This window comes from Anomaloglossus baeobatrachus, chromosome 7 (assembly GCF_048569485.1).
Source record: "Anomaloglossus baeobatrachus isolate aAnoBae1 chromosome 7, aAnoBae1.hap1, whole genome shotgun sequence".
Taxonomy (NCBI): domain Eukaryota; kingdom Metazoa; phylum Chordata; class Amphibia; order Anura; family Aromobatidae; genus Anomaloglossus; species Anomaloglossus baeobatrachus.
Genome location: NC_134359.1, coordinates 8,694,709 through 8,707,387, shown reverse-complemented (window position 1 = coordinate 8,707,387; position 12,679 = coordinate 8,694,709). Strand labels below are relative to the sequence as shown.

General features: G+C 55.7%; 1 protein-coding gene across 1 annotated transcript in view; it reads left to right on the top strand.

The window, feature by feature from the left end:
• The first annotated feature begins 702 nt into the window (after positions 1 to 702).
• The window catches only part of SLC15A2 (solute carrier family 15 member 2), a 77,826-nt gene continuing 65,849 nt past the window's right edge, over positions 703 to 12,679 (top strand). The window contains exon 1 of the mRNA XM_075318753.1: positions 703 to 756. Coding sequence (XP_075174868.1) covers positions 726 to 756 — 31 coding nt within the window. The 5' untranslated portion in view covers positions 703 to 725. The remainder of the gene's footprint in view (positions 757 to 12,679) is intronic.

Here is a 12,679-nt window from a genome sequence, read left to right as displayed (position 1 = left end):
GACGTTGAGTCTGGGGGGCGCAGCTGTCCTTTTGGTGCATGTTATGTGGGACGTTGAGTCTGGGGGGCGCAGCTGTCCTTTTGGTGCATGTTATGGGGGACGTTGAGTCTGGGGGGCGCAGCTGTCCTTTTGGTGCATGTTATGGGGGACGTTGAGTCTGGGGGGCGCAGCTGTCCTTTTGGTGCATGTTATGGGGGACGTTGAGTCTGGGGGGCGCACCTGTCCTTTTGGTGCATGTTATGGGGGACGTTGAGTCTGGGGGGCGCAGCTGTCCTTTTGGTGCATGTTATGGGGGACGTTGAGTCTGGGGGGCGCAGCTGTCCTTTTGGTGCATGTTATGGGGGACGTTGAGTCTGGGGGGCGCAGCTGTCCTTTTGGTGCATGTTATGGGGGACGTTGAGTCTGGGGGGCGCAGCTGTCCTTTTGGTGCATGTTATGGGGGACGTTCGTCTCATGCTCCGGACAGATGTGATCGTGGATGGAGGTTGTGATCGCTGACTGTGATCTCCGCGGCTCCTCCAGGATCTGGGCTCGGTCCAAAGGTCGCAGATAATGACCCTCACATCTCATCTTAATGAGTGGAGCCTCTCGCGGAGGTTATTGGTGCCCGGGGGAGGGCAGGACCCGGCGGGTGAATCATTCACCAGAATTTGGGAGCTGAAAAGTGTGATGATGGGTGGGGAGGGGGCAGATTGTGCCCGGGGCCCGCAGCGCACGGATCAGCCATGGGTGAAGGCGGCGACCTGTCCTCCTCAGGTAGATGTCCTCTGTGTCCTCCCCGGACACTCCGGGGTTAACGTTTGGGCCAGATTTTCAGAAATGTCTGATTTCCCGTTATCATTGCTGAGGTCCCGGTATTTGTAGTGGATGTTGGTCGCTGACTGGTCGTTAGTTGCTCTGGGGGTGCGCCGGTGTTTGGGGGGCTCGCACTCTCTCTATTATTTTACTATATATTCTGATTACTGCTGCACATTTGGTGCAGATTTGATGCAGTTTTGGTGCAGATTTGGTGCAGATTTTATTCAGATTTGGTGCAGATTTGATGCAGTTTTGGTGCAGATTTGGTGCAGATTTTGTTCATCGCTTGTCGGATCTGTCTCTTCCAGAAGCCGCTGCCATTCTTCTTTTCCAGGCTCCTGACATCCAAGCCCCTGGGAACATTGAATGATCATCCCTTGGGGCGGCCATGGTGGCTCGTCACCCAGCTTTCCCAGAAACAGATAGAACTGGGAAACTTGTGAGAAGAGATGAGCAGCCCTATATTATCCCCTGCGCCCCCGGTCCGGGGTGCTGATGGGATTTGTGGGGTCTTCCTGGCATTGGGGGTGAGCTGAGATCGGGGGTCGCTGCACCGCTCGTCTCTGTGCTTTCCACCATAGTCTGGAGCTGAGCGATAGAATTCCACTGTTCCTCCATCACTGGATAATAATAATGAACGATCAGCGCCAAAAACCGGAGCAGAAGCGGAGCCAGGAAAGTGTCTAATCATCTGCGATCATGGGCACCTGAACGTCCCCCCCCCCGCACCCCTCATACAGACACTGGGGGGCACCTGAACGTCCCCCCCGCACCCCTCATACAGACACTGGGGGGCACCTGAACGTCCCCCCCGCACCCCTCATACAGACACTGGGGGGCACCTGAACGTCCCCCCCGCACCCCTCATACAGACACTGGGGGGCACCTGAACGTCCCCCCCGCACCCCTCATACAGACACTGGGGGGCACCTGAACGTCCCCCCCGCACCCCTCATACAGACACTGGGGGGCACCTGAACGTCCCCCCCGCACCCCTCATACAGACACTGGGGGCACCTGAACGTCCCCCCCGCACCCCTCATACAGACACTGGGGGCACCTGAGCGTCCCCCCCGCACCCCTCATACAGACACTGGGGGGCACCTGAGCGTCCCCCCCGCATTCCTCGTACAGACACTGGGGGCACCTGAACGTCCCCCCTCACCCCTCGTACAGACACTGGGGGCACCTGAACGTCACCCCCGCATCCCTCGTACAGACACTGGGGGGCACCTGAACGTCCCCCCCGCAACCCTCATACAGACACTGGGGGGCACCTGAGCGTCCCCCCCGCATTCCTCGTACAGACACTGGGGGCACCTGAACGTCCCCCCTCACCCCTCATACAGACACTGGGGGCACCTGAACGTCACCCCCGCATCCCTCATACAGACACTGGGGGCACCTGAACGTCCCCCCTCACCCCTCGTACAGACACTGGGGGCACCTGAACGTCCCCCCCGCACCCCTCATACAGACACTGGGGGCACCTGAACGTCCCCCCCGCACCCCTCATACAGACACTGGGGGCACCTGAACGTCACCCCCGCATCCCTCGTACAGACACTGGGGGCACCTGAACGTCCCCCCCCGCACCCCTCATACAGACACTGGGGGCACCTGAACGTCCCCCCCGCACCCCTCATACAGACACTGGGGGCACCTGAGCGTCCCCCCCCGCACCCCTCGTACAGACACTGGGGGCACCTGAGCGTCCCCCCCGCACCCCTCATACAGACACTGGGGGCACCTGAGCGTCCCCCCCGCACCCCTCATACAGACACTGGGGGGCACCTGAGCGTCCCCCCCGCATTCCTCGTACAGACACTGGGGGCACCTGAACGTCCCCCCTCACCCCTCGTACAGACACTGGGGGCACCTGAACGTCACCCCCGCATCCCTCGTACAGACACTGGGGGGCACCTGAACGTCCCCCCCGCACCCCTCATACAGACACTGGGGGGCACCTGAGCGTCCCCCCCGCATTCCTCGTACAGACACTGGGGGCACCTGAACGTCCCCCCTCACCCCTCATACAGACACTGGGGGCACCTGAACGTCACCCCCGCATCCCTCGTACAGACACTGGGGGCACCTGAACGTCCCCCCCGCACCCCTCATACAGACACTGGGGGCACCTGAACGTCCCCCCCGCACCCCTCATACAGACACTGGGGGCACCTGAGCGTCCCCCCCCGCACCCCTCGTACAGACACTGGGGGCACCTGAACGTCCCCCCCGCACCCCTCATACAGACACTGGGGGGCACCTGAACGTCCCCCCCGCACCCCTCATACAGACACTGGGGGGCACCTGAACGTCCCCCCCGCACCCCTCATACAGACACTGGGGGGCACCTGAACGTCCCCCCCGCACCCCTCATACAGACACTGGGGGGCACCTGAACGTCCCCCCCGCACCCCTCATACAGACACTGGGGGGCACCTGAACGTCCCCCCCGCACCCCTCATACAGACACTGGGGGGCACCTGAACGTCCCCCCCGCACCCCTCATACAGACACTGGGGGCACCTGAACGTCCCCCCCGCACCCCTCATACAGACACTGGGGGCACCTGAGCGTCCCCCCCGCACCCCTCATACAGACACTGGGGGGCACCTGAGCGTCCCCCCCGCATTCCTCGTACAGACACTGGGGGCACCTGAACGTCCCCCCTCACCCCTCGTACAGACACTGGGGGCACCTGAACGTCACCCCCGCATCCCTCGTACAGACACTGGGGGGCACCTGAACGTCCCCCCCGCAACCCTCATACAGACACTGGGGGGCACCTGAGCGTCCCCCCCGCATTCCTCGTACAGACACTGGGGGCACCTGAACGTCCCCCCTCACCCCTCATACAGACACTGGGGGCACCTGAACGTCACCCCCGCATCCCTCGTACAGACACTGGGGGCACCTGAACGTCCCCCCCGCACCCCTCATACAGACACTGGGGGCACCTGAACGTCCCCCCCGCACCCCTCATACAGACACTGGGGGCACCTGAACGTCACCCCCGCATCCCTCGTACAGACACTGGGGGCACCTGAACGTCCCCCCCCGCACCCCTCATACAGACACTGGGGGCACCTGAACGTCCCCCCCGCACCCCTCATACAGACACTGGGGGCACCTGAGCGTCCCCCCCCGCACCCCTCGTACAGACACTGGGGGCACCTGAGCGTCCCCCCCGCACCCCTCATACAGACACTGGGGGCACCTGAGCGTCCCCCCCGCACCCCTCATACAGACACTGGGGGGCACCTGAGCGTCCCCCCCGCATTCCTCGTACAGACACTGGGGGCACCTGAACGTCCCCCCTCACCCCTCGTACAGACACTGGGGGCACCTGAACGTCACCCCCGCATCCCTCGTACAGACACTGGGGGGCACCTGAACGTCCCCCCCGCACCCCTCATACAGACACTGGGGGGCACCTGAGCGTCCCCCCCGCATTCCTCGTACAGACACTGGGGGCACCTGAACGTCCCCCCTCACCCCTCATACAGACACTGGGGGCACCTGAACGTCACCCCCGCATCCCTCGTACAGACACTGGGGGCACCTGAACGTCCCCCCCGCACCCCTCATACAGACACTGGGGGCACCTGAACGTCCCCCCCGCACCCCTCATACAGACACTGGGGGCACCTGAGCGTCCCCCCCCGCACCCCTCGTACAGACACTGGGGGCACCTGAACGTCCCCCCCGCACCCCTCATACAGACACTGGGGGCACCTGAACGTCCCCCCCGCACCCCTCATACAGACACTGGGGGCACCTGAGCGTCCCCCCCGCACCCCTCATACAGACACTGGGGGCACCTGAACGTCCCCCCCGCACCCCTCATACAGACACTGGGGGCACCTGAGCGTCCCCCCCGCACCCCTCGTACAGACACTGGGGGCACCTGAACGTCCGCCCTCACCCCTCATACAGACACTGGGGGCACCTGAGCATCCCCCCCCCACCCCTCATACAGACACTGGGGGCACCTGAGCGTCCCCCCTCACCCCTCATACAGATACTGGGGGCACCTGAGCGTCCCCCCCACCCCTCGTACAGACACTGGGGGCACCTGAGCGTCCCCCCCACCCCTCATACAGACACTGGGGGCACCTGAGCGTCCCCCCCCCACCCCTCGTACAGACACTGGGGGGCACCTGAACGTCCCCCCCGCACCCCTCATACAGACACTGGGGGCACCTGAACGTCCCCCCCGCACCCCTCATACAGACACTGGGGGGCACCTGAACGTCCCCCCCGCACCCCTCATACAGACACTGGGGGCACCTGAACGTCCCCCCCGCACCCCTCATACAGACACTGGGGGCACCTGAGCGTCCCCCCCGCACCCCTCATACAGACACTGGGGGGCACCTGAGCGTCCCCCCCGCATTCCTCGTACAGACACTGGGGGCACCTGAACGTCCCCCCTCACCCCTCGTACAGACACTGGGGGCACCTGAACGTCACCCCCGCATCCCTCGTACAGACACTGGGGGGCACCTGAACGTCCCCCCGCACCCCTCATACAGACACTGGGGGGCACCTGAGCGTCCCCCCCGCATTCCTCGTACAGACACTGGGGGCACCTGAACGTCCCCCCTCACCCCTCATACAGACACTGGGGGCACCTGAACGTCACCCCCGCATCCCTCGTACAGACACTGGGGGCACCTGAACGTCCCCCCCGCACCCCTCATACAGACACTGGGGGCACCTGAACGTCCCCCCCGCACCCCTCATACAGACACTGGGGGCACCTGAGCGTCCCCCCCCGCACCCCTCGTACAGACACTGGGGGCACCTGAACGTCCCCCCCGCACCCCTCATACAGACACTGGGGGCACCTGAACGTCCCCCCCGCACCCCTCATACAGACACTGGGGGCACCTGAGCGTCCCCCCCGCACCCCTCATACAGACACTGGGGGCACCTGAACGTCCCCCCCGCACCCCTCATACAGACACTGGGGGCACCTGAGCGTCCCCCCCGCACCCCTCGTACAGACACTGGGGGCACCTGAACGTCCGCCCTCACCCCTCATACAGACACTGGGGGCACCTGAGCATCCCCCCCCACCCCTCATACAGACACTGGGGGCACCTGAGCGTCCCCCCCCACCCCTCGTACAGACACTGGGGGCACCTGAGCGTCCCCCCCACCCCTCATACAGACACTGGGGGCACCTGAGCGTCCCCCCCCACCCCTCGTACAGACACTGGGGGCACCTGAGTGTCGTCGTCCCCCCCCCACCCCTCGTACAGACAAGCTTAGATTTAACCCGTTCACAGCCACACATCGTGATGATGAGCCCTGATTTCTCATACTTATACCTGGCTTGGGCAATGTTGGGGGCTTCTGAGCCAGTACATAGGGGGCTGTCTGCTCTTTTCTCAGTTGTCTGAATGACAGTGAGAGACCCCCATATTTCTTTATGATGAGGGGGGCTGCAATATACACAGAATGTGCTATAAATGCCTGACTGATCCCACCCCCGATAGCAGAAGCGGGGGTCTAGGGGTCTCCCCCATACATTGCTCCGAGCTGCAGCGAGCTCCACTGATGTCTATGGTTGTGCTGCTTGAGGACCCCCATGCTCCCCTTAGTGAGGGTCCTAGAGGTACATATATATTATGTCTGGGATAACATACAGAGGGGTTCATGTGGAGATATCAGTTATACGCCGGATCATGCACAGACCCCCATACTGGTCGCTCAATGATCTGATAAACTGCAGAGATCAGATTATAACTGGTATTATATAGAGCCAGGAGCTAGATGGCACCAGGGGGCACAGCCAAGACCAGGGGGGCACAGCCAAGGCCAGGGGGGCACAGCCAAGACCAGGGGGGGCACAGCCAGCACTAGGGGGGCACAGCCAAGACCAGAAGGGACACATCCAAGGCCAGGGGGCACAGGCAGCGCCAGGGGGGCACAGCCAAGACCAGGGGGGCACAGCCAAGGCCAGGGGGGCACAGCCAAGACCAGGGGGGACACATCCAAGGCCAGGGGGCACAGGCAGTGCCAGGGGGGCACAGCCAAGACAAGGGGGGCACAGCCAAGACCAGGGGGGGCACAGGCAGCACCAGGGGGGCACAGCCAAGACCAGGGGGAACACATCCAAGGCCAGGGGGGCACAGGCAGCGCCAGGTGGGCACAGCCAAGACCAGGGGGGCACAGCCAGGACCAGGGGGGCACAGCCAAGGCCAGGGGGGCACAGCCAAGACCAGGGGGGCACAGCCAACGCCAGGGGGGCACAGACAACACCAGGGTGGCATAGCCAAGACCAGGGGGGGCACAGCCAAGGCCAGGGGGGCACAGCCAAGACTAGGGGGGCACAGCCAAGACCAGGGGGGCACAGCCAAGACCAGGGGGGCACAGCCAACGCCGGGGGTGGGGGGGCACAGAGGAGATTGCAGAAAGAAAGTAGCCTCTGACCATGGATCAGGATCGTTACAATGTGTCAGTGAAGCTCCGGCATCTGCAGCCGTAGTACAGTACACGACCCCATAATGCACACATCGTGCGCCCCTCGTACCACGGACACTGATGGAAATCATGGTGGATTAGGGGCAGATTGACGCCAGAATGTGAATTGTCTGTGTAGACTCATTGCCATGACCATATTTACAGTCTGAATACTGTCCATGGAGAAAGACATCGCACAGAACGCAGCACGCGGGGATGTGATGAGTAAATTGGATGCACTCGCCCATGGAAGTCTATGGGTGGATGGAAACCACTGGATTGCACATTTCCACTGACTAAGTGGAGAAGATGGAGAAATTCTGTTCTCCATCTTTTCCTCGCAGAAAGATCACTAAAAAGACACTCGGATTAAAGTTGCATTCCCACCATCCATCATCCCACCATCCATAATCCCACCATCCATTATCCCACCATCCATCATCCCACCATCCATCATCCCACCATCCATTATCCCACCATCCATCATCCCACCATCCATCATCCCACCATCCATCATCCCACCATCCATTATCCCACCATCCATTATCCCACCATCCATCATCCCACCATCCATCATCCCACCATCCATCATCCCACCATCCATCATCCCACCATCCATTATCCCACCATCCATCATCCCACCATCCATCATCCCACCATCCATTATCCCACCATCCATCATCCCACCATCCATTATCCCACCATCCATCATCCCACCATCCATTATCCCACCATTCATCATCCCACCATCCATCATCCCACCATCCCACCATCCATTATCCCACCATTCATCATCCCACCATCCATCATCCCACCATCCATCATCCCACCATCCATTATCCCACCATCCATCATCCCACCATCCATCATCCCACCATCCATCATCCCACCATCCATTATCCCACCATCCATCATCCCACCATCCATCATCCCACCATCCATTATCCCACCATCCATCATCCCACCATCCATCATCCCACCATCCATTATCCCACCATCCATCATCCCACCATCCATTATCCCACCATTCATCATCCCACCATCCCACCATCCATTATCCCACCATTCATCATCCCACCATCCATCATCCCACCATCCATCATCCCACCATCCATTATCCCACCATCCATCATCCCACCATCCACCATCCCACCATCCATCATCCCACCATCCATCATCCCACCATCCATTATCCCACCATCCATCATCCTACCATCCATCATCCCACCATCCATTATCCCACCATCCATCATCCCACCATTCATCATCCCACCATCCATCATCCCACCATACATCATCCCACCATCCATTATCCCACCATCCATCATCCCACCATCCATTATCCCACCATCCATCATCCCACCATCCATTATCCCACCATCCATTATCCCACCATTCATCATCCCACCATCCATCATCCCACCATCCATCAGCCCACTATCCATTAACCCACCATCCATCATCCCACCATTCATCATCCCACCATCCATAATCCCATCATCCATCATCCCACCATCCATAATCCCATCATCCATTATCCCACCATCCATTATCCCACCATCCATCATCCCACCATCCATCATCCCATCATCCATCATCCCACCATCCATTATCCCACCATCCATCATCCCACCATCCATTATCCCACAATTCATCATCCCACCATCCATCATCCCATCATCCATCATCCCACCATCCATCATCCCACCATCCATTATCCCACCATTCATCATCCCACCATCCATCATCCCACCATCCATCATCCCACTATCCATTATCCCACCATCCATCATCCCACCATTCATCATCCCACCATCCATAATCCCATCATCCATCATCCCACCATCCATAATCCCATCATCCATCATCCCACCATCCATTATCCCACCATCCATCATCCCACCATCCATCATCCTATCATCCATCATCCCACCATCCATTATCCCACCATCCATCATCCCACCATCCATTATCCCACCATTCATCATCCCACTATCCATCATCCCACCATCCATCATCCCACTATCCATTATCCCACCATCCATCATCCCACCATTCATCATCCCACCATTCATCATCCCACCATCCATAATCCCATCATCCATAATCCCACCATCCATCATCCCACCATCCATCATCCCACCATCCATAATCCCATCATCCATCATCCCACCATCCATAATCCCATCATCCATCATCCCACCATCCATCATCCCACCATCCATCATCCCACCATCCCACTATCCAGCATCCCACCATCCCACCATCCATCATCCCACCATCCATCTTTCCACCATCCGTTATCCCATCATCCATGATCCCATCATCCACCCGATTGTGTGACCCTGGCTATAGAGGGCAATGAATGCAACAAGATACAATGTGCACACAGATAGATACACTGAGATGCTATATATATATACATACAGTATGTACAGTATATACACATATAGATACATTATACACACCATTATATGCAGATACCAATAAATGCACATATATGCTGTATATTTATATACAGACAGCTACAAATAGATACAATATATACTTTATATATTCATAGATTCATATACACATATAGATACAATTACATACAGCAGATACCAAGAAATTCCCATATATACAGTATGTTTTTACACACACGGATACAATATACACACCAATATACACACCAATATATACAGATAGATATTACATATTTCTATACACCTGTAGATACAATCCAGAGCCAATGTTCTTGCTGTACAGATAGAAGTAGACACAATACAAATACAATATTGCTACAAATAGAAGCAGAGAGATACTTTATATTTACAAATAGATACAATACTGATACATTGTGCAGTGAAGGCATTGGGGCTTTGTATAGGGCGGTTTCCTAATCACCAGAATACAGAGGGCACTGGGGAGGGGGGTTGTGATTGGTTTGATCTGAATCCCCCCTGAGTGCCCTCAGATATGAAGTTACAACTTCAATAAACCCAAGTACTTTGGGGGTCCCCTGTATGCATCAGGGGCTTTTATAACATTCGTCTTTGTCACGTCCCCCCACGCTCAGTACTCTGGGGGGCTCCTGTACATATCGGGGTCTTTTATAACGTTTCGTCTCTGTCACGTCCCCCCACGCTCCAGCCTCTGCATATAATGGGGGTATTTGGGTTAGTTCTGGTCTCGGGGCTCTGATTTGGGATCTGATGGGAGATTTGTCCGGATTTTTATTCGCTTCGTCATCGTTTCATCGCATGAACAAGTTATTGTGATTTGGACCTGTGTATTGTGATTTGCAGTATAAAGGCTGGACCTGTGTATTGTGATGGCTGGACCTGTGTATTGTGATTTGCAGTATAAAGGCTGAACCTGTGTATTGTGATTTGCAGTATAAAGGCTGAACCTGTGTATTGTGATTTGCAGTATAAAGGCTGGACCTGTGTATTGTGATGGCTGGACCTGTGTATTGTGATGGCTGGACCTGTGTACTGTGATTTGCAGTATAAAGGCTGGACCTGTGTATTGTGATTTGCAGTATAAGGCTGAACCTGTGTATTATGATTTGCAGTATAAAGGCTGGACCTGTGTATTGTGATTTGCAGTATAAAGGCTGAACCTGTGTATTGTGATTTGCAGTATAAAGGCTGGACCTGTGTATTGTGATTTGCAGTATAAAGGCTGGACCTGTGTATTGTGATTTGCAGTATAAGCCTGAACCTGTGTATTGTGATTTGCAGTATGAAGGCTGGACCTGTGTATTGTGATTTGCAGTATAAAGGCTGGACCTGTGTATTGTGATTTGCAGTATAAAGGCTGGACCTGTGTATTGTGATTTGCAGTATAAAGGCTGGACCTGTGTATTGTGATTTGCAGTATGAAGGCTGGACCTGTGTATTGTGATTTGCAGTATAAAGGCTGGACCTGTGTATTGTGATTTGCAGTATAAAGGCTGGACCTGTGTATTGTGATTTGCAGTATAAGGCTGGACCTGTGTTTTGTGATGGCTGGACCTGTGTATTGTGATGGCTGGACCTGTGTATTGTGATGGCTGGACCTGTGTATTGTGATTTGCAGTATGAAGGCTGGACCTGTGTATTGTGATTTGCAGTATAAGGCTGGACCTGTGTATTGTGATGGCTGGACCTGTGTTTTGTGATGGCTGGACCTGTGTATTGTGATGGCTGGACCTGTGTATTGTGATGGCTGGACCTGTGTATTGTGATTTGCAGTATGAAGGCTGGACCTGTGTATTGTGATTTGCAGTATAAAGGCTGTACCTGTGTATTGTGATTTGCAGTATAAAGGCTGGACCTGTGTATTGGGATTTGCAGTATAAGGCTGGACCTGTGTATTGTGATTTGCAGTATAAGGCTGGACCTGTGTATTGTGATTTGCAGTATGAAGGCTGAACCTGTGTATTGTGATTTGCAGTGTAAGGCTGGACCTGTGTATTGTGATTTGCAGTATAAAGGCTGGACCTGTGTATTGTGATTTGCAGTATAAGGCTGGACCTGTGTATTGTGATTTGCAGTATGAAGACTGGACCTGTGTATTGTGATTTGCAGTATAAAGGCTGGACCTGTGTATTGTGATTTGCAGTATGAAGGCTGGACCAGTGTATTGGGATTTGCAGTATAAAAGCTGAACCTGTGTATTGTGATTTGCAGTATAAAGGCTGAACCTGTGTATTGTGATTTGCAGTATGAAGGCTGGACCTGTGTATTGGGATTTGCAGTATAAAAGCTGAACCTGTGTATTGGGATTTGCAGTATAAAGGCTGAACCTGTGTATTGTGATTTGCAGTATGAAGGCTGGACCTGTGTATTGGGATTTGCAGTATAAACGCTGGACCTGTATATTGGGATTTGCAGTATAAAGGCTGGACCTGTGTGTTGTGATTTGCAGTATAAAGGCTGGACCTGTGTGTTGTGATTTGCAGTATAAACGCTGGACCTGTGTATTGGGATTTGCAGTATAAAGGCTGGACCTGTGTATTGTGATTTGCAGTATAAAGGCTGGACTTGTGTATTGTGATTTGCAGTATAAAGGCTGGACTTGTGTATTGTGATTTGCAGTATAAAGGCTGGACCTGTGTATTGGGATTTGCAGTATGAAGGCTGGACCTGTGTATTGGGATTTGCAGTATAAAGGCTGGACCTGTGTATTGGGATTTGCAGTATAAAGGCTGAACCTGTGTATTGTGATTTGCACTATAAAGGCTGGACTTGTGTATTGTGATTTGCAGTATAAAGGCTGGACCTGTGTATTGTGATTTGCAGTATAAGGCTGAACCTGTGTATTGTGATTTGCAGTATAAGGCTGGACCTGTGTATTGTGATTTGCAGTATAAAGGCTGGACCTGTGTATTGTGATTTGCAGTATAAAGGCTGGACCTGTGTATTGTGATTTGCAGTAT